Raw genomic sequence first — 22925 nt, forward strand, 5'->3', positions numbered from 1 at the left:
TGCAAATGCACAATGTTTTGATCTTTATTCTGTTGCAGTACTTTAGCATTCACTGAAATATGTCCACCTTAGATTCTCTTGTATGTCATATATCCTCCATCTTGGAATAGTCCTATTTTTATTTCCTCAAATCAAAGAGGTGTAAACCTTTGTACAACTGCTGCATAACCTGGCTGCTGATCTCCAGCATCATCGATTTAAATTTCTTTGTATTTAAATTTAATTGTGGATTCGCCCTTAATGTGAAACTTACTGCAGCTATATAGCTCCCCCAAGTACTTTTGATGTTCCATCTCACAGATTTGTGCTTCCATGTGCTCAGTCATTATGGACCAACTCTCTGTAATTTCATCACTGAATCTGTCGATCTTGCACAAGAGTTTTAACATTTTCCTTAGAAATCTAATTCTGACCAAGCTTTAGTCACCCCATTAATATCTTACTCTACCCAGCTTGTTTGTTTTCTCCTCGTAACACTTCTATAGAGCGACTCCGACACCTTTGATTTTAGAAGAACTGTACAAATGTATTCTAATATTTTTGAATAGTGAAAGATTTAATTTAAGTTCTTGTTCCATTTTACTTGTCCACAGCTGTTAGGGTTTGTTTTCAATGTATTAGACCTATATTTTGAAGAAAATTTCCCTTTTCCCTTTAATTAAAAAAAGAAGAAGAAAATAACTATGTAATAGTCTCAATCCAATTCTGCATCAACCAATGGTCAGCTGTCTCTTCAGACCACATTTTTTCATGATAAATAAAGTTTAGAGTCATGCAGCATGGAAAAAGGCCCGTTGGCTCAACTCGTCTATGTTTGACAAGATGCCCCATCTACGTTAGTCCCATTTATCTGCATTTGTCCTATATCCCTCTTGACTTCCTATCATGTGCCTGTTCAAATGTCTTTTAAATGCTATTATAGTACCGCCCCAACCACCTCCTCTGGCAGCTCTTTCCATATACCCACTATCCTCAGTGAGAAAATTGCACCCGCAGGATCCTATTAAATCTTGCCTTCTGTCCTCTGGTTTTTGATTTCCCCACCATGGGTAAAAGGCCCTATTGATTCTCCTTTTTTTTACACCTGTAAGGTCACCCATCAGCCTCCTGTGCTGCAAGAAATAGTCCTAACCTGCCCAACCTTTCCCTTCCACGACCACAACCTGCGTCTTCCATGAAGCCAGTTCAGTATCCCGTTAGCTAGCTCTCCCTGGATCCTGGGTAATTTAACCTTCCAGAGCAGCCTTGCTAAAGTCCATATAGATGACATCCACCGCTTTGCCCACATTAACCTTTTTGGCTACTACATCAAGAAACTCATGCAAATTCGTAAAACACCATCTCTCATGTAGCAAACTATACTGGATGTCTTCTTCAATAGCTTACCTACCACAGATGTTAGGCTTACTGGTTTATAGTTCCCAGGCTTTTCCTTGCAGCCCTTTAATAAATGCATCATTAGCAACCCTCAAGTCATTTGGCACTTGGCACCTTATGATGATTCATATACCTCTATCCGGTCCAGGAGATTTATCAATCTTCATATGCCCCAGGGTTTTCAGTACCATCTAATGTTATCCCACTTTTTAAGAAAGGCGGGAGTGAGAAAACAGGGAATTATAGACCAGTTAGCCTGACATCGGTGGTGGGGAAGATGCTGGAGTCAATCATAAAAGATGAAATAGCAGCACATTTGGATAGCAGTAACAGGATTGGTCTGAGTCAGCATGGATTTACAAAGGGGAAATCCTGCTTGACTAATCTTCTGGACTTTTTTGAGGATGTAACTAGGAAAATGGACAAGAGAGAGCCAGTGGATGTAGCGTACCTGGACTCTCAGAAAGCATTTAATAAGGTCCCACATAGGAGATTAGTGGGCAAAATTAGGGCACATGGTATTGGGGGTAGAGTGCTGACATGGATAGAAAATTGGTTGGCAGACAGGAAAAGAGTAGGGATTAACGGGTCCCTTTCAGAATGGCAGGCAGTGACTAGTAGGGTACCGTAAGGCTCGGTGCTGCGACCGCAGCAATTTACAATATATATTAATGATTTAGATGAAGGGATTTCAAGTAACATTAGCAAATTTGCAGATGAAACAAAGCTGGGTGGCAGTGTGAACTGTGAGGAGGATGCTTTGAGAATGCAAGGTGACTTGGGCAGGTTGCGTGAGTGGGCAGATGCATGGCAGGCAGTTTAATGTGGATAAATGTGAGGTTATCCACTTTGGTAGCAAAAATAGGAAGGAAGATTACTATCTAAATGGTGTCATGTTGGGAAAAGGGGAAGTACAACGGGATCTGGGGGTACTTGTTCATCAGTCAATTAAAGTAAGCATGCAGGTACAGAAGGCAGTGAAGAAAGCGAATGGAATGTTGGCCTTCATAACAAGAGGAGTTGAGTATAGGAACAAAGAGGTCCTTTTGCAGTTGTACGGGGCTCTAATGAGACCACACCTGGAGTATTGTGTGCAGTTTTGGTCTCCAAATTTGAGGAAGGACATTCTTGCTATTGAGGGAGTGCAGAATAGGTTCACAATGTTAATCCCTTGATGGCGGGACTGTCATATGCTGAGAGAATGGAGTGGCTGGGCTTGTATACTCTGGAATTTAGAAGGATGAGAGGGGATCTTATAGAAACATATAAGATTATTAAGGGTTTGGACACGCTAGGGGCAGGAAACATGTTCCCGATGTTGGGGGAGTCCAGAACCAGGGGCCACAGTTTAAGAATAAGGGGTAAGCAGTTTAGAACGGAGATGAGGAAACACTTTTTTGCACAAAGAGTTGTGAGTCTGTGGAATTCTCTGCCTCAGAGGGCGGCGGAGGCCGGTTCTCTGGAAACTTTCAAGAGGGAGCTAGATAGGGCTTTTGAAGATAGCAAAGTCAGGTGATATGGGGAGAAGGCAGGAACTGGTTGTGGATGATCAGCCATGATCACATTGAATGGCGGTGCTGGCTTGAAGGGCCGTGGCCTACTCCTGCACCTATTGTCTATTGTCATCTCAACTGCAATATGGACTGTCCAGACATCTCCATTAATTGTCCCAAGTTCCCTTACCTTCATGGGAAAAACAGAGGAGAAATACTCCTTTCGTCAATGAATGGTCAAGAGTGAAAGATAATAAACTGGTTTTAACGCGGGTCTAGCTCTATTTATTTAAGTAAATATATTAACCAGGCATATATAGTTTGTGTTCTTTTTCCCTGCAGACAATTATAATTCTAGAGTTTTTATTCCAGGTGAAACCTTCTCTGGATGAAGCATTTGTTATCCAGGAACAAAATGTTGCTTTAAATTTCATCGGTTCAAGAGGTGCAAAACCTGGTGTAACAAAAGAGAAGAGAATTAAATATGCAAAAGAAATTCTGCAGAAAGAAGTGCTTCCACACGTTGGAGTCAGTGATTTTTGTGAGACCAAAAAAGCTTATTTCTTGGGGTATGTTTCTTAACCACATGAGAATTAGTGCGAGTTTAAAAAAAATGTTTTAGTCTTTTGCTAAAATGATTACTAGATAAGTGAGTGGTTCATAAGTATTATTCAGTTGTATTGCTCAGCGTTAATGGTTTACATGGATCTGCAGGTTGTGGGTGTGTTGCAACCGATATCTGATATATCAATAGAGAAGGTACATTTCTAGTATACTTCAGATACGTTTTTTTAATATTCATTTTTGGGATCAGGGCAATATGAGCAAGGCTGTATTATCCATCCCTAATTGCTCATGTAATTGGTGAGCCACCACCTTGAATCACTACAACCCGTATGGTGAGGATCGAACAGTGCTATTAGGGAAAGAGCTCCAGGATTTAAACCCTGTGCCAATGAAGTATGTTTTGTAAATGGTATAAGGTGCAGCTAGTATGGAGGATGGAATGATTTTTGAAGTTATGTTTGTCAGGCAGGATCCTTTGTACTAGCATCGAAAGTTTGGTGTTGCGCTCATCCAGGCAAGTATTGCATCCTGGTTCTGTGAGTTGTGTGATGGAGAGGTCTTCGGGTGTCAAGAGTCGAATCGATCACTGCAGGATGCTTTGTCTCTGACCTCTTCCGGTTAGGGTATTTATGTGACTGGTCTACTTGTGTTTCTGGTCAGTGACGATATTGATAGTGAGGGTCATTGAATGCCCGGGCTGAAGTTATAAAAGATGCTCAAGACATGCAGTTGTACTTTTAATTGAAAAATATATGCAGATTCTAGCAATCTGAAATAAAAGCAGAGCTATGGTTATTTGGGAGATTGGGCAGTCTCTAAGAGAAAAACAGCATTAATGTTCAGGTTGGTGCCCCGTCATCAGAACTGTTAAAGAAAAAAAACCACAGTTCACTTTTCTGGTTCTGATAAAAGGATTGTCTGAAGCATTAATTCTGTTTCCCTCTGACCACAGATGCTAGCCAGATGTGCTTTTACGTTGAATAGCTTAGTTTGGTACTCTTTTCAGCAATGCAATTATTTATTCAAGAAAACAATTCATGTAAATGCAGGAATTCTGGCAAATAGGTTGCCTCTTTTCTTTTTGCACATTTTATATAAATTTAACTTTTTGCAAAATGGGATGTGCCATTTACATTGCATTTTAAGTGTCCTAATAATGTTTGGTAATTAGTAACTTGGAGGCCCAGTGTTTCAAAACTAATACAAGTTTTCTTTGATTCAGTTACATAGTGCATCGATTGCTGTTAGCTGCTTTAGGTCGAAGAGAATTGGATGACAGAGATCACTATGGCAACAAAAGACTGGATCTGGCAGGACCACTGCTTGCTTTCCTCTTCAGAGGGTAAGGAAAGATTTGCAGTAATGTGTAGCCCTATTAATTTTGTTTCCCACAATTAAGCCAGAAACGGTGTCCTATATTTTTATCTTTGTCCCCATATTTTTTGTTTGGCAACAGAGTGAAGGAGAGCCAAATTCAAACATTCTTCAAACATGCCGAAAGCATCTGCAGACGTGTCCTTGTTATTTCCATGTTTGTTTAAAAGCTACAAGCAATATATCAATTCAGAGACTAGTTTTACTGCAGGTTGACTGCTTGTTGGGTGAAATTGTTCATTAGGTTAATTCATGGGATGAAGAGCTTGACATTAACAGAAAAGTTGAGCTGGTTATGCGTGCACTCATGGGAATATAGAAGATTGAAAGATCTTATTGAAATGTAAAATTTTAAGTGGGATTTATTGGGATGAATACTGACAGGATGTGGCTCTGAAATGGTATCTGGAAGAAGACAACAACATTTAAGAATAATGGGTCACTCGTTTAAGAGGAGTTTTTGTGAGAGATGTATAAATCTTTAGAATTCTGTACACGAGAGAGCTGGACATGCAGTTCTAATAAATATGACTATATTCAAGGTGGCAGCTGACATTTTAAACTACCAGAAAGTTAAGAGGTGTGAGGAGAGAATGGGTGAGTGTGCTGAGGGCAGATTGATTCAACCACGATATTGAATGAAGGAACAGGCTCGAGGTAGCAATTGGCCTGCTCTTATGTCCTCCTGGCTTATGGACTATATTGTCAAATCATCCATCTCCTATCTTTACACCAACCAATATTTGTGAAAAATGAACTATCAGGTTTTCTGTGGTACAAAAGTTATAATTAAGGTCATGTAAATACTTGAATGACAAATAGATCTACTGCAAGCAAATTGATCACGGATTCCTCATCCCTGGTTCCACTGACATAAGAATTGGAAGTGGATGTGCACACACAAGAAGGGTCGAGTTCTTGTTTTAAATTTCTAGCCTTTTGACTATCGCCCAAAACAAACTCGCCTGTTTGGGGGGATTAAATTATTATTTTTTGTGTGTAGCTGTGAGGTAATCTTTTGTTATAAATGTATTGTCTTCTTCAGAATGTTTAAGAACCTACTGAAAGAAGTTCGGATATACTCCCAGAAGTTCATCGACAGAGGGAAAGATTTCAACCTGGAATTAGCAATCAAAACACGGATTATTTCTGATGGACTGAAATATTCACTTGCGACAGGAAATTGGGGAGATCAAAAGAAGGCTCATCAAGCCAGAGCTGGTGTCTCGCAGGTAAAATCCTTTTCAGTGAAACAAACATTTTTTTGTATGGCGGGTATAATTATTCTTCAGAGAGTGTTTCAGGAGAAGCTAATCTCTGCTTCCTATGTGACTTGCGAAAGATTGTAGTACTTCTTAAGAATGTTGAGTTTCAGTATCTGAGTTTGTATATATCAGCCCACTTCCTCTTTTACAGATCTCTTGGAACTGATTCCAAAGCTTTATCTCCTCCTTGGTCATTGAGAATAATATGCAACTAAAGTAGGCGTCTACAACTGATGAAAGAAAGCACCAAAATAATTGGTAGATAGTTAAATTTGATAATTAATGCAGAGTTCCGGAAATTACTGCTTTATGTGATAATGGTGATGTTAGTCGTACCAAAGTTTATTGGCTAGATTATGGGAGGATTTTCCTAATCTCTCAATGAACCATGCCCCTCAGATTAGTCACATTTGTATATTTTCCAGATATATGAAAACAGAATTACCTTGTACCCACAATTGAAGATGGCAGTTTTCAATGTCAGCCATGGATGGCAGCAATCACAATTGATTTTATCATTAATAGGGCTTCCCTGGATTTTGGCTTTGTTTTTGGATATACCGACAACCAGTAATGATCTTCCTCTCACAACCAGAACACTTTCTGAAGATATAGTAAATGTACAAGTCTCAAAACTTCACAAGTTATGCAGATTGCTAGAATACAATCTCAATTTAATTATTTGAATATTTGATTGATAGGTGTTGAACCGTTTGACCTTCGCTTCAACCTTGTCTCATCTTCGTCGTCTTAACTCTCCAATCGGAAGAGATGGAAAATTAGCAAAACCTAGACAGCTCCATAATACTCTGTGGGGTATGATCTGCCCTGCTGAAACACCAGAGGTAAGCTTGAGTTTTCCTGTCATTACCCAAAAAACATTTCCCCCCCCCCTGATTGTTGTATATCCATTGTCTTTGTGTTGAGTGAAAACGTGTCTGAGAGGTACAAGAGGGCATATGAGCACAGTAAGGACATCTCTTAAAGAGGACGCGCACAAATGTGAATGACATATCAAATGAATTATTAATTTAACTGTAATGGGTATTATATGACTGATACAATGCTCACTACAGAGACCAAGTTGGGGGAACAGTGACCTAAATTTGCCAGACAATTGCACTTTTAACCAAAAGAGAAGAAGTACTATTTGCATATTACACAGAAACAATGATAAAACTAATTTCAGTGAAATGCTCCGCCAGTAGAAGCCCTATATGGAACTAAAGAAAGCACAATGCAGAACTGGTAGGAGTATTGACTACAAAGGTCAAAGGTCAAAAACTTTATTTGCTATTTGTGCTTACACACATAGGAACTCTTGTGCGGTTGTTCAGAGAGTCAAGTCAAATTAAAAAGACACAGAAAGACACATAATCTATAAAAACATGCTTCTCTAGAAATAAAAAAAGAGAAAGTGCCTAAAACCCTATATAAAGGGGAAAGTGAGAGCATTGTAATTTGCACAAACCCTATATAAAAGTGTTGATTGCATTGTAAATTGCACAGGCCCAGGAGACAATATAATATGATATACTATGAGGTAGGTCAGGACATCAGTTCATTTTGTTTTGGCCAAGAGTCTCACTGTGGCAGGGAAGAAGCTCTTAAAAAAGCATGTTCTTTTTGTGGCGATGCTGTCCGCTCGTCTGTGCCTGAGGTTGTATGTGCAGTTTTTGTGTTTGAGCAGGGAGTGAGCTGGATGTAGTGTGTCTCTGATGATTCTCTCTGCTCTTTTTTGACAGCGCTGTGTGTAGATTGTGTCCATGGAGGGGAGTTCTGTTCTGATAATCCTCTCTGCAGTCTTTATGACTCTTTGCAGAGCCTTCCTCTCTGTCTGTGTGGTGTTTCCATACCACACCGTGATGCCTGTGGTGAGGATGCTCTCTATCAGTCCTTTGTAGACCTGGGTGAGAGGGCGACAGTGTAGACCAGCTTTTCTGAGCAGCCTGATGAAGTAGTCTCTGCTGGGCTTTTTTCACTGTGGCTGCAGTGTTCAAAGTCCAGTTCAGATCTGATGTTACTTGTAATCCCAGGTATCTGTAGCTGTCAGCCCTCTCCACCACAGTCCCCTTGATGATGAGGGGCTGCAGGGGGGGTGGATTTTTTCTGGTCCATTATTATTTCTCTTGTCTTGTCTTGTCTGTGTTGAGGCTTAGGTCGTTCACCTCACCATAGGCAAGAATGTCGTTCACCAGACTCCTGTAGCCCGACTCGTCCCCCCCCTTGATGAGGCCCAGGATGGTGGTATCATCCGCATACTTAATAATGATGGTATTTTCCTGGGTGGAGACACAGTCGTGTGTGTACAGGGTGAAACGTTTGGGGCTGAGACAGCAGCCTTGTGGTGACCCTGTGCTGACGGTGAGCTCTGCAGACACCCTCCTTCCCATCCTCACCACCTGTGGTCTTTCAGTCAGGAAATCCAAGATCCAGTTGCAGGTGGGAGTCGGGACGCCGAGGTCTGTCAGCTTCTCAGTCAGCCTGCCCGGGCGAATGGTGTTAAAAGCCGAACTATAATCCAGGAACAGCGTTCTGACGTATGTTCCTCTGCTGTCCAGGTGTTGCAGGATGTGGTGTAGAGCAATGGCCACTGCATCGTCCACTGAGCGGTTGGGGCGGTAGGCGAACTGGAGGGGGTCGATCGTGCCCGGGACCATGTGATTGATGTGTGTGAGAACCAGTATTTCTAGACACTTCATGGCAACTGGCGTGAGTGCCACTGGCCTGAAGTCATTCAGGGTGGATGGGTTTGTTTTTTTTGGAACTGGTACAATGGTGGAAAATTTAAAAATACAGGGGACCACTGCTTGGTGTAAAGACAGATTGAAGATGTCTACATACACTCCAGTGAGTTGTTCTGCACAGGCCTTCAGAACTTTAGGAGGGACGCCATCTGGTCCCACAGCCTTGTGGGGGTTCACCTGCCTCAGAGCTTTCAGGACCTGTGTGGGTGTCACCTGAAAAACAGTGTCCGTGGGATACAGTGACCTCCATTATGTTTGGGACAAAGACCCATCATTTATTTATTTGCCACTGTACTCCACAATTTGAGATTTGTAATAGAAAAAAATCACATGTGGTTAAAGTGCACATTGTCAGATTTTATTAAAGGGTATTTTTATACATTTTGGTTTCACCATGTAGAAATTACAGCTGTGTTTATACATCGTCCCCATTGCAGGGCACCATAATGTTTGGGACTCATGGCTTCACAGGTGTTTGTAATTGCTCAGGTGTGTCAAATGCCTCCTTAATGCAGGTATAAGAGAGCTCTCAGCACCTAGTCTTTCCTCCAGTCTTTCCATCACCTTTGGAAACTTTTATTGCTGTTTATCAACATGAGGACCAAAGTTATGCCAATGAAAGTCAAATAAGCCATTATGAGACTGAGAAATAAGAAAAAAAACTGTAAGAGACATCAGCCAGACTTTAGGCTTACCAAAATCAACAGTTTGGAACATCATTAATAAGAAAAAGAGCACTGAGGAGCTTACTAATCGCAAAGGGACTGGCAGGCCAAGGAAGACCTCCACAGCTGATGACAGAAGAATTCTCTTTAGAATAAAGGAAAAGGAGTCAGGTGTGGATGTGTCAATGGCCATTGTCTGCAGAAGACTTCATGAACAGAAATACAGAGGATACACTGCAAGTTGCAAACCGCTGGTTAGCCGCAAAATAGGATGGCCAGTTTACAGTTTGCCAAGTACTTAAAAGAGCAACCACAGTTCTGGAAAAAGGTCTTGTGGACAGATGGGACGAAGATTATATCAGAGTGATGGAAAAAGCAAAGTATGGAGGCGAGAAGGAACTGCCCAAGGTCCAAAGAATACCAACTCATCTGTGAAACACAGTGGTGGGGGTGTTATGGCCTGGGCATGTATGGCTGCTGAAGGTACAGCCTCACTTATCTTCATTGATATATACATCTGCTGATGGTATTAACATAATGAATTCTAAAGTGTATAGACACATCCTCTCTGCTCAAGTTCAAACAAATGCCTCAAAACTCATTGGCCGGCGGTTCATTCTACAGCAAGGCAATGATCCCAAAGCAACAAAGGAGTCTTTCAAAGCTAAAACATTGTCAATTCTTGAGTGGCTATGTCAATCACCCAATCTGAACCCAATTGAGCATGCCTTTTATATGCTGAGGAGAAAACTGAAGGGGACTAGCCCCCAAAACAAGCATAAGCTAAAGATGGCTGCAATACAGGCCTGGCAGAGCATCACCAGAAAAGACACCCAGCAACTGGTGATGTCCATGAATCGCAGTCTTTAAGCAGTCATTGCATGCAAAGGATATGCAACAAAATACTAAACATGACTACTTTCATTTACATGACATTGCTGTGTCCCAAACATTATGGTGCCCTGAAATGGAGGGACTTTGTATAAACACTGCTGTAATTTCTATATGGTGAAACTAAAATGCATAAAAAATTGCCTTAATTAAAATCTGACATTGTGCACTTTAACCACATGATACTTTTTCTATTACAAATCTTAAATTGTAGAGTACAGAGGCAAATAAATAAATGATGGGTCTGTCCCAAACATTATGGAGGGCACTGTAATTAGTGGTGATGCAGTGTAGCAAGAAGAGCATAGCAAAAACAATAACGGGAGGTTTTAATTTTCATGGTGTTTGAAGGACATCTGAAACGTAATGAAGCCCATATATTTCCAGAATTGGTGTAACATTCTGGAGCATAATATTTTGGAATGAGACCAGGCCACTCTATACATAATAATTAGTGGAGAGCAGGATATTGCAAATAATGACTAATATGATTTTATTTGATATTAGATTTGAAAGGAAGTCGCACAAAACAAGATTATAAATGTAAAGGTCTGAAGAAGGGTCTTGACTCGAAACGTTGCCTATTTCCTTCGCTCCATAGATGCTGCCTCACCCACTGAGTTTCTCCAGCATTTTTTACCTTCGATTTTCCAGCATCTGCAGTTCCTTCTTAAACATTGATTGCATTAAGGTTGTTTATGATTGCCACTGAGTGCTGAGATGGATTAAGAGATTTCTTAACATAAAGCTGATGAAACAAGGAATGTTTTGTCACAGTGATTGTGTGAAGACATTGGCAGTAAGTAAGTTTGGGGATTTGTTGTCGAGCGATGCGTTTCATCTACTTATATTACTTTCCTCTATCTGCTGCCATCTTGACTTTCTTTGAGTTATGCTAGAGAATTGCTGTAGGGCAGGATTCAAGGCCTCATGGATTTAAGTGGGGTTGGTGGCCTTGTGCTTTGGAGTCAAAGAGGAAGATAAATATCGTTTTTTTAGGTTGATCTATTTTTGGAGTATAAAACTTTTAAAAAAATTGTTTAGTGGTATAGTGCGGAAACAGGCCCTTCGACCCACCGACTCCACGCTGACCAGCAATCACCCATATACTAGTTCTATCCTACACATTAGGGGCAATTTTCAGAAGCCAATTAATCTATAAGCCTGCATGTGTTTGGAATGTGGGAGAAAACTGGAGCATGGTCACAGGGAGAAGTTACAAACTCTGCACAGCCATCACCCATATTCAGGATCGAATCTGGGTCTCTGGCATTGTAAGGCTACAGCGTTACTACTACACCACTGTGCTGCCCTAATTATTTACAATCTTAATGGTTCTATCTTTGACCTTCAGAAATTATATCACAGGCAGTTTTCTTGGCTACCAGTTCATTGCTTTGCAGCCAAAGCTCTGTTCCAAGTTTGTCCGAAGTGTTTGGAGACTGGGACTCTGCACATCACTGCCTGAGGGCAGACTATACTGCTGGACTCCAGAATGTGGAGAGCCATCGCAAAAGGCGCTCCACATTTAACTTGAGTAAGTGTGTTGACAGCAGCCAGCGATTCCTGGAATTGAGTTGTAATCAGTGCAGTGTGACACATTGCATACTAATGTACAATAAAGGAATATTTGATTATCATGTGCATTGTCCTAACCTGTGTCTCATGGAGAAGGTGGGTAATAAAGTTATAGGTTTGTTAATTAAGCTTTACATTGAAAATTTAATGTGGATATCTGGTAGTTTGTCCTTGTGTTTTTGAGTTGCATGTAAATCTTTTTCTGAACTAGTTACCCTTGTGTTTGAGTCAAATGATGGATGTGCACAGTTTGAAGTTCGAAATTAACATTTTTCATATCCTGTTCCAGGGTCATGCTGTTGGGCTTGTGAAAAATCTAGCTTTGATGGCTTACATTTCTGTTGGGTCTCAGCCCTCGCCTATTTTGGAATTCTTGGAGGAGTGGAGTATGGAAAATCTTGAAGAAATCTCTCCTGCAGCTATTGCAGAGTAAGTGAAAGTAACAGACTGTCACTTAGAAATAAAATAACTACAGAAGCAACTATTTTCCCTAAATAATTGAAATGTAAATGTTACATAGAATTGTAAGCAAGGACATGCTTAGCTGTGCAAAGACTTGACATCCTACACTGATTTGTATAGGAATCTGCATGTATTTTATTGACACGATAGTTGCCGTCAATATTTTTGGAAAACACGACTAATGCTAGACCCATAAATTAAAACTTCTTACTTCTTTCCCTCAGTGCTACAAAGATTTTTGTCAATGGTTGTTGGGTTGGAATACATAAAGATCCTGACCAGTTAATGACTACACTAAGGAAACTTAGGCGTCAGATGGACATCATTGTATCTGAGGTAATGCGAATGAATATCTATCTCAACTCAATGTAATTCCATCATGTTAATTGTATGATGGAGGCTGTTTAGCCTCTCATGCCAAAATCAAAGTTGCTACCCCTTTACATTGTTAACATGCTATGCAGTTAATATAATGTTACTATTTAGAACATAGTGAGAGGTTGTCATTTAATTTAACAACAGACGTGTTTTCCCTAAGGTATCCATGGTGAGAGATATACGTGAACGTGAAATTCGGATTTATACAGATGCGGGTAGAATTTGTCGACCACTTTTGATTGTGGAGAAACAGAAACTGCTGCTGAAGAAAAGGCACATTGATCAGCTGAAAGAACGAGAATATAACAATTACAGGTATGTAATGGAAAACAGCATTCATATGAATACACAAATAACACTGTTCGTCGACTTTCCGCTTACCATTCCAACAGTTTGTTAAGCAAGGATTTCCCATTTGATTAGAGCAATTCATTTATTCAGTGACAATCATGCTTGAGACCCCTGGATTGTGCAACATGAACATATCTTTCCTATATCTAGGTTACCCAAAAAGTGTGTAGTTTTTAAAAACTAAGTTGGGTCAAACAGCAGGACCAGTGTTCAGGAGTACTAAAAAAAAGGGCAGAAAAATGAAAAAATATATATTTAAACTTAAACAAATGCATCATCAAAATTATTTTCAAGCTACATTGAATTAGGTTTGTCAGAATTTAGTTTTCAGATTCAGATTCAACTTTAATTGTCATTGTCCGTGTACAGTACAGAGACAACGAAATGCATTTAGCATCTCCCTGGAAGAGCGACATAGCATATGATTTGAATAAATATTTACATTAGCATATATACAGACATAGTGTTTTTCCTGTGGGAGGAGTGTCCGGGGGGGGGGGGGGGGTGATTGGCAGTCACCGAGGTACGTTGTTGAGTAGAGTGACAGCCGCCGGGAAGAAGCTGTTCCTGGACCTGCTGGTCCGGCAACGGAGAGACCTGTAGCGCCTCCCGGATGGTAGGAGGGTAAACAGTCCATGGTTGGGGTGAGAGCAGTCCTTGGCGATGCTGAGCGCCCTCCGCAGACAACGCTTGCTTTGGACAGACTCAATGGAGGGGAGCGAGGAACCGGTGATGCGTTGGGCAATTTTTACCACCCTCTGCAATGCCTTCCGGTCGGAGACAGAGCAGTTGCCATACCATACTGTGATACAGTTGGTAAGGATGCTCTCGATGGTGCAGCGGTAGAAGTTCACCAGGATCTGAGGAGACAGATGGACCTTCTTCAGTCTCCTCAGGAAGAAGAGACGCTGGTGAGCCTTCTTGATCAGAGTTGAGGTATTGTGGGTCCAAGAGAGGTCATCTGAGATGTTAACACCCAGGAACCTGAAGCTAGAAACACGTTCCACCTCCGTCCCGTTAATGTGGATGGGGGTGTGCGTGCCGCCCCTGGACTTCCTGAAGTCTACAATTAGCTCCTTGGTCTTCTTGGAGTTAAGGGCCAGGTTGTTGTCAGCGCACCATGCTGCTAAGTGCTGGACCTCCTCCCTGTAGGCCGACTCATCGTTGTTGCTGATGAGGCCAATCACCGTTGTATCATCTGCATACTTGATGATGGTGTTAGTACCATGTACAGGTGTGCAGTCATAGGTGAAGAGGGAGTAGAGGAGGGGGCTCAGCACACAGCCCTGTGGAACGCCGGTGTTCAGGGTGAGGGTTGAAGAGGTGTGCTTGTCTAACCTAACAGACTGGTCTGTTGGTTAGAAAGTCCAGTATCCAGTTGCAGAGGGAGGGATCGATGCCCATGTTACCGAGTTTGGTGATCAGTTTAGATGGTATAATGGTGTTGAATGCTGAGCTGTAATCGATGAACAGCATTCTTACGTAAGTGTCTCTGTTGTCGAGGTGGGAGAGGACGGAGTGAAGTGCCGTTGAGATGGCATCCTCCGTACTCCTGTTCTTGCGGTAGGCAAACTGATAGGGATCCAGTGTGGGGGGTAGGCAGCTTTTGAGGTGTGCCAGGACCAGCCTCTCGAAGCACTTGGTGATGATGGGGGTAAGTGCAACTGGGCGGAAGTCTGGAGCTACAGGATTTACAGTGCCTCAAACCTGATGCCATATATTAAGAGTAAGACTATATTAAGAGTATCTAGAATAACAGCTTGTCCACCTTTAAAGGAAAATAATTATCCTTGGGCATACTAATGTTTAATAAACGGTAAGGTGTCTTGCTCAAAATTGCATCTACTGTTGGTCCCTGCCATTCTTCCTTCATTCATAGTTTTAAGGCTTGCTTCCATTATAGTTTTAAGGCTTGCTTCAGAGAAATTGCAAAACTCCAAATTGACACACCAGTGCTATACTCTGCAGTGCACTGTTAAACGTGTCATCTTTAGGGTAAGAATTTGAACAGATTCATTCTTTAATGATTAAAAGATTCCACCCATTAGACAGAGGGTGCAGAGAAGTTCTCCTTGCAGTTTATTACCACATCAGTGTTCATCAGATGTCCCTGTGCAGAAACTACTAAAATTGCTGCAATGTGATTGTGTCGTAAAATAATTACATAAATGTTTCTTTTTAGACTTGGGAAAGTTTATTTCATTTGCGGTAGTGTTTGACAGATTTATAACCCAATAATTGGTTGAAAGAATTGACCATGTTGATTTCCAACCTCAGTTGGCAGGACCTTGTGGCAAGTGGTGTGGTGGAGTATATTGATACGCTGGAAGAGGAGACTGTGATGTTGGCTATGACTCCTGATGATCTGCAGGAAAAAGGTGTTGCTTACTGTTCAACATATACACATTGTGAGATTCATCCATCAATGATACTTGGTGTTTGTGCATCGATTATTCCATTCCCTGATCATAACCAGGTGAGTAATCCAAAATGAGCTTTAGGTTGAAAAATATAACTGACACCATGGCAATTGATTTTCAACCAGGAGCATGTTGTCATAATTTCTTAATGAATGTAAGAGCATTTCAATGGTAACAAATAATACAAGTTGTTGTATGTTAGTAAAAGCTGCTCTATGCTCTTGATCTCTTTCCACATCACATTTATTACCTCTGGAACCCAACTTTACAATTTGATTCACTCGCTTTCACTGGTAATTCATTTCACATGTCAGTTTACATTTGGGCTAACAAGCTCTGTCTATTCTCTTTATTCCTAACTGGGCTGATTCTAAAATTTATTTTGGCTCTTGAAAACCTCATCATAATTTGATGGTGAGTTTGCTGCATTAACCTACCTCCATAAATGAGGTTATCTATAGAAGACTTACTTAACAGTTAAGCAACATTTGATTATTTTCTCATGTTTTTCTTTTCCAGAATACACATGTTGGTGTTTGGTTTATGTTCTTGCGATTCTCTCTACTAATTTTAATACACAACGATAACTTTAGGATTTGAGATGTTTCCATTTTAACAATAACAATTTTACCGACAAAACTCGTTGTAGTTTGCTATTATTGATGAGATGTACGTTTCCAAAATTAAATTTCATTTTGTGTTAGCTCGTGCAAAATGTGCATGGTGACCTTTAGATATTTGCACACTTTGACCACTGGGTGGCATTGAGGGAATGCCTATTCACATCTCGTGATCCATGTAGAGTTGGATAATACATGATTTGTAGGGGGAAAACATTGTATAATTTATTAGCTATTTTTCCACCTTTTTAATTTGGGTTCCCTAATCTAAAAAGGTTGCACCTGTTCATGATGCAGTCTGACCTACTTGCCACAGTTTCTCAGGCTACCCTCTAGGAGTTGTACAGATGTCTTTTGACTTCAGGACTTAGTCATGCACTAGAGCACCTCCAACCTTTCCAATGTATGATTAAATAAATATTTTTCCTTAGGAACACTTTTTTTTAATGTTCATAAGACATAGGAGCAGAATTAGGCCATTTGGCCCATTGAGTCTACTCAGCCCATTCAATCTATCTTTCCCTCTCAACCCCATTCTCCTTCCTTCTCCCCATAACCTTTGACACCCCTGCTAATCAAGAACCTGTCAATCTCCGCTTTAAAAATGCCCTCTAGTCCCAGATTCTCCCACTCTATCCCAGCCTTACTTTATTCAGTAAGTTTCTAATGTGGGGTCCCCACATCCTTCTAATCTGCAGCGAGTAGGGACCAAGAGCTGTCAAACATTCATCATATATTAACACTATCGTTCCTGGGATCATTCTCATTAACCTTCTCTGGTCTCTCCTTAGATATGGGGCCCAATATTGCTCACAATACTCCCAATGTCATCTGTCTAATGCTTTCTCCAGCTTCAGCATTACATCCCTGCTTTTAAATTCTAGTCCTCTCAAAATGAATGCTAACATTTGATTTCCCTTCCTTACTACCGCAGCAACTTTTAAGCTGCAAGTTCATTCACTTTATTTGTGCCCCCCCCCCCTCCCAACACCACCAAAACATTGTTTCCAAGTTCTCTATCCTTTTGAACCAACCATCCATCCCTTCAAAATAACCACTTCCATTCACTGTGTATGAAGGAACTGCAGATGCTGGTTTAAACTAAAGATAGACACAAAATGCTGGAGTAACTCAGTTTTGGGTCGAGACCCTTCTTCTGACTGACCCAGGTCTCGACCCAAAGCGTCACCCATTTTTTCTCTCCAGAGATGCTGCCTGTCCCGCTGAGTTACTCCAACATTTTGTGTCTATCTTTTGTTTTTCGCTGTCTTTGGAAGTTAGAAGAAATGTTGTTTATCATAAATAGCTTTATATCAGTTCTAGTTGCATTATCATTTGTTGTAGTTAAGTTGAATAGAATGTTTTAATATATACTAGACCAAGTGGGACCCGTTGCTCCCCGTCCCCACCGCGGGGTGGGTGGGGGGCGGCGTCAGCGCTCCCCCCCGAGACGTGCTCCCCCCGGAAACAGGCGCCTCCCCGGAGCCAGTCACAATGTGGGGGAGGGTGGGCGGTTTGGGGGGGGGGGGGGTCAGGAGAGGGAGGGGGGGGGGGGGGGAGGCAGGAGCGGGAGGGGAGGACCTGCGAATGGGCCTGTTATCCAGGCCCATGAGCAAACCGGCAGGGAGATTCCCCCCCCCCCCACCGATCGGCCCTCCCCACTCCCCTGCCTTGTGTCCAAACTCCAAGATTGTGGGACCATCACTTGAGTTACCGTTGACAACATCCCATTGTGATGTCATTGTGGCACTCGGCAGCTTGAGAACTAATTGTCATTGGTGCATTGTGAGTGGCATTGACACAATTATTTGAAGTTGCTGGAAAAAGACTCTCTGTGAGATGCGTTTTTTGGCTTTTTTAAATACTTTAATCACGAATAACGTGAAATATAAGATGAAATCTTAAGTGAACCTGAGTACAGTGTGGACAGTAAAAATGTGAGTCAGAATATGTAAAATTTTAAGCGATAGCGCGTAGCGTTTAGAGGAAGATACAAAACGTACAGACGGACACATATGATGAGACTTTTATATGTATATAGATTCTGTCAAGTTTCTAGTGAAAGTAGCTAATCATATGAATATTGATTTATGTAAGTTTCCAGCCTGTTTACATTTATCTTTCCATTGTTCAAGTCTCCCAGAAATACGTATCAATCTGCTATGGGTAAACAAGCTATGGGAGTTTATATTACCAACTTTCATGTGCGAATGGACACTCTAGCACATGTACTGTACTACCCACAAAAACCCCTTGTTACAACACGTTCCATGGAGTACCTGCGATTCAGGGAGCTGCCAGCTGGTGAGTGACAAATAAAATAAACATTCTAAATGTTGCAGGTATATGGAATCACTGTAGATGGCATCTTTGTATTCAATCCCGATCTCTCCATTGTGTTGAACCTGATAACATATTTGAATACTATTAGGGTTGTGGAAATATAAAGTCCTTTGATGTTCAATCTTTCCTGGCTGATGGTTAGTAGTTATATGTTGTGTAATCTTTTCATACTGAGAATTATCTTGAAAGCATTCATCGTCTTTATCAAGACTATTTGGCAACATTTCACTTTAAACCTAATGTGTTTAAAATCTCATGTTACTTTCTATTACATATGTTTCACTTGCATGAGTTCCCTAGTCAAGCACTGAAGTGAACTTTAACATTTATTCTAAGGTTTGAAAAATAACTGGAGGTTATTTTGAATCTTGGGGAAACTTTCATATTCTGTGTATTTCAGGTATAAACTCTATAGTAGCAATTGCTTCGTACACTGGTTATAATCAAGAAGATTCTGTCATCATGAATCGGTCTGCAGTGGACAGAGGCTATTTCAGGTGTGTTGGACATTTGTGTGTAAGCCTTTAATTTTTAGACTATTTAAACCATTTTTTCCTATGTTTTTTGTTTTCTGAATAAGTACATTTGTCTCCTGTTAGGTCTGTGTTCTACCGTTCATATAAAGAGCAAGAATCCAAAAAAGGTTTTGATCAGGAGGAGGTATTTGAGAGGCCTACACGAGAAACTTGCCAGGGTGAGCCAGAATTCATTTTAATTGTCAATCTAGATCTGAATTGTAAAATGTTGTCTATTCACATTTTAATGTTTGGGATTGTTGTGCAGATTTGATTAACAACTTCATTAAGATATTGTGACATTTTCATTTCTATAAGACCCTTTTCTCTAAGTCTGGGGGTTATACTAGTTTACTTAAAAATCTTCTTTAAGGGCCACTTTCATGACCTAATTCCCAACCTCTGCCGAGTTTTCCCTTGACTCATACTCACAGCATGGTCGTAGGAGGTCGTAGGTAGGTCGTGGTGCTAGTCGTAGGTACTCGTGGCATCAAGTATCTTGTCACTACTGGTGACATCCCTAAGCCTCTCATGCACGTGTGAGCAATGAAACACAAAAGTGCGGCATTTCAGTCTGTTTCTGTCCTAACCTAAATGTACACGTGCATGCTATGCTAGCAGAGATAGCTAGTTAGTAGAAAATCTGCTTGAAAAAATATGCAGTGAACAAATGAAAAATTGTTTGAGTATGTTTCATTTTTTTCCCTATTTGTAACAGTTAGATTTATCTCATTCTGTACCAATCGAACAAAGGATGCACCCATACTTTTTCAACTGTTTATCTTGTCACTGCTTCGATCAAAATTTTGCAGAGATCAACAAGAACTATTCTGCAAATAAGCAGTATTTGTTTGGACTGTTTTTAATTTTAAAAAAAACTATTATTGAGATGATTGAAAGTTTTTAATTGTTCTGCATCCATTCCTTGAAGGGCAGATTTTTCAAAAGTTAATTTCACTTAACAATCAGATCCTACGTAAGATAAAACTAGCATCTTGTATGGTGCTTCTGAATGAACAAAACTTTGATCATTTTTTATCACAAATATATCCGTTGATATCTTTAGAAATAGGTTTGGCTTACTTTATAACTTTCATTACTAAAACTGCTGTGGAAAATGAAGTTGGATGTTATACAAGTGAGTTTTTAATATATTCCTGACGTGTTTGGCCAGTCAAGTTTAGCTAAAATTAGTTATTACTCTTGTTGTGATGTATCCTTTATCGTTATAGGTATGAGGCATGCTATTTATGAGAAACTGGATGAAGATGGATTAATAGCACCTGGTGTAAGGGTGTCGGGCGACGATGTGATCATTGGTAAAACTGTAACATTGCCGGAAAATGATGATGAGCTTGACAGCACAAACCGGCGGTACACAAAACGAGACTGCAGCACCTTCTTGCGGACAAGTGAGACTGGCATTGTGGACCAGGTCATGGTGACGTTAAACCAGGAGGGATACAAATTTTGCAAAATTAGGGTAATGAATCATAATACATCTGCTTTTATTTCTTTTTTTAAAGTATTTTGTGAAGTGTGGAATAATGGTGGTGCACAGATGTCTTCTAAAGTGTTCCCCAGTCTAAATTTGTATTTCTAATGGTCTGCCTTTCTCTGGTGTCGTTATCTATCAGTGTTGCACCCGAGATTCTAATTAGCGAACATCCATTTCTTTGGTATGTTTGGCCCAGTTCAAGAGGCTTTTCAGATCTGTGTTGAGGATGGTGAAGAAGCCCAGTTTGTTTTTAAAGAGAAAAAAAGTGAAGTTTTCAACTTCTAAAGCTTGCAAAAGATCTACCAAAGATTTTATTTTTAAAGATGTCAAATATAATGTAATTGATTTTGTAGTAGCATACTTGATTCTCAAATTGAAGGCCATGATCAACTCTAGAAATTTGAGGACATAATATTTAAACAAGAAAAAATTGCATAATGTGAAAGAATGTGAAACATTCCCAACAAGTTCTACAAATTGCAGCAAAGTTCAAACATGGATGAAAATTCACTTAATGTAACTCAAAGTGTGTTCTCATCCTGATAATATGCAATAAAGAACCAAGCAATAATATCCAAGCTGTTATGACAACCCCACAATTAGACTGAGTAATGGAGCCTATGATCCAATAGGATTTCTGAGTTGAGCACTTTTGATGGGGTGTTCATTGTGAGATTGAATTATGAACCCTCATGGAGGACGATTTGAATCTTTACACATTATTAGATCTTGGCAAAGTTTTGATTTTGTCAGCAACTTGCCTTTGAAAAGATTCGTGCTGACTTTGAATTTCTCACCACAAATGTATATAAATCAAATGTGAAGTAAAGGGAAAATTGAAGGTTTCTCAAAATCAGCAGTATCTTCCCTTCACAACAGCTTACAAAATGAAATAAGAATGTGTCTTGGCACTACCTGTAACACTGTTGCAACTTGTTTCTGACATACAGAGAAAGATGTCAGCACATGTTTTAATGGGGTTTTTACTCAAGGCAAATTTGTTTTGCGTTTTAATGCTGAAGAGATTTTTAGAAAACATTTGTACTGATCGGTGCTTAAAAATTGGTTAAATATGTTGAACTTCAACCTAAAAAAAGTAGCTATGATACGGCGTAATGAATTTGACATGAATATTGATCATTCTCCTATCTGTGTAGGAAATTGACATCCTATGACTTTCTTACAAATAGCAAGAGGAATGAAACCTATGTAAACAGCCATATCGATCTATTCCCAATTAGAGAAGTAATGGTTGCCCGTCAGCACATAGCTGTCCGCTGATGCCTGATTCGGACAGGTCCACTAAATACATTACAACTCTGGACCAAACATGGTTAGAAACAAAATTCCAAAGTGGAAAATGACCACCTGTGACATCAAATAATATTTCAGTAAAAATTTCACCCTGGAGCCCTTAAATCAATAGTGAATGAAAATTAATATATTGCAGGTATTGGAAATCTGAAACAAAAACAAAATGCTTCAAACACTCAACTTGTCGGGCAGCATCTGTGGAACGAGAAACAATTAATGTTTCAGATCATAGTCTTTGACATGTGATGTCAGTTATGTTTCTCTTTCTAAAGATGCTATTTCCAGCATTCTTGGTTTTTTATTTAAGCCTCTGGTGAAGGGGAACAGGGGACCAGTTATTTCAATCGAGGACATGTTTGCGCAGTTCCTTCAGTTCCCTAAGTCTTAGACCCAAATGTCCTTGGATATTTCATTTGTGTTCTTCCATCCATCGTATGGTCAGAGTATTAACTATTCAGTTGATTGCACAGTGTTGGCTCATTTTTATAATTCCCTATTTTCATGTCCTACATAGATTCACACTAGTAAATTGTAAGTTACATTGCATCAGACAGCTGCAAGGCACTGATCATCTCCATCAAGACTGAGTTTAGTCACCTCTTGACAATTGCTTACATTGTAACTCTCAAGCATCAACATCTTGATAACTATTCATTTGAATTGTCACATACTTTGACCACTGATGGTGGAAGGAATTGATAATAAAATATCTCCAATTGCTGTATTAATAGATCTTCAAAAAAATAAAGAAAATGTATGCCAGCCAGCATCCTTTTCACCTTTTTAAATATACATTGCCATACAGTAGCTGCAATGTGTATTGTGTATAGAATATACTGCATCAAGTGGTACTCCATTCCGGCTGCGATATTTAGTGCCACTATTTCACTGATGAGTCAAAATCATGGAATATCCAGTCTAGAGGTATTGTTTGAGTACCTTCTTTATGTAAACTGATGTGGTTCAAATGGAATGGCTGTTTTCACCATCTCAATGTGTCTAAAACATGCCACATTCTCACTAAATTAAACGGTTTCTTAATGTTATAAAATATGAAACGGTGCTTT

At 40.1% G+C, this 22925-nt stretch overlaps 1 protein-coding gene across 1 annotated transcript in view; it reads left to right on the plus strand.

The window, feature by feature from the left end:
* polr2b (RNA polymerase II subunit B) overlaps positions 1-22925 on the plus strand; it is a 60481-nt gene that overhangs the window by 24285 nt on the left and 13271 nt on the right. The window contains exons 8-19 of the mRNA XM_033021374.1: positions 3243-3439; positions 4660-4779; positions 5857-6043; positions 6778-6921; positions 12247-12386; positions 12644-12755; positions 12958-13112; positions 15426-15624; positions 18324-18492; positions 18932-19028; positions 19131-19225; positions 20279-20529. Coding sequence (XP_032877265.1) covers positions 3243-3439; positions 4660-4779; positions 5857-6043; positions 6778-6921; positions 12247-12386; positions 12644-12755; positions 12958-13112; positions 15426-15624; positions 18324-18492; positions 18932-19028; positions 19131-19225; positions 20279-20529 — 1866 coding nt within the window. The remainder of the gene's footprint in view (positions 1-3242; positions 3440-4659; positions 4780-5856; positions 6044-6777; positions 6922-12246; positions 12387-12643; positions 12756-12957; positions 13113-15425; positions 15625-18323; positions 18493-18931; positions 19029-19130; positions 19226-20278; positions 20530-22925) is intronic.

Source organism: Amblyraja radiata, chromosome 1 (assembly GCF_010909765.2).
Source record: "Amblyraja radiata isolate CabotCenter1 chromosome 1, sAmbRad1.1.pri, whole genome shotgun sequence".
In the NCBI taxonomy this organism is placed as follows: domain Eukaryota; kingdom Metazoa; phylum Chordata; class Chondrichthyes; order Rajiformes; family Rajidae; genus Amblyraja; species Amblyraja radiata.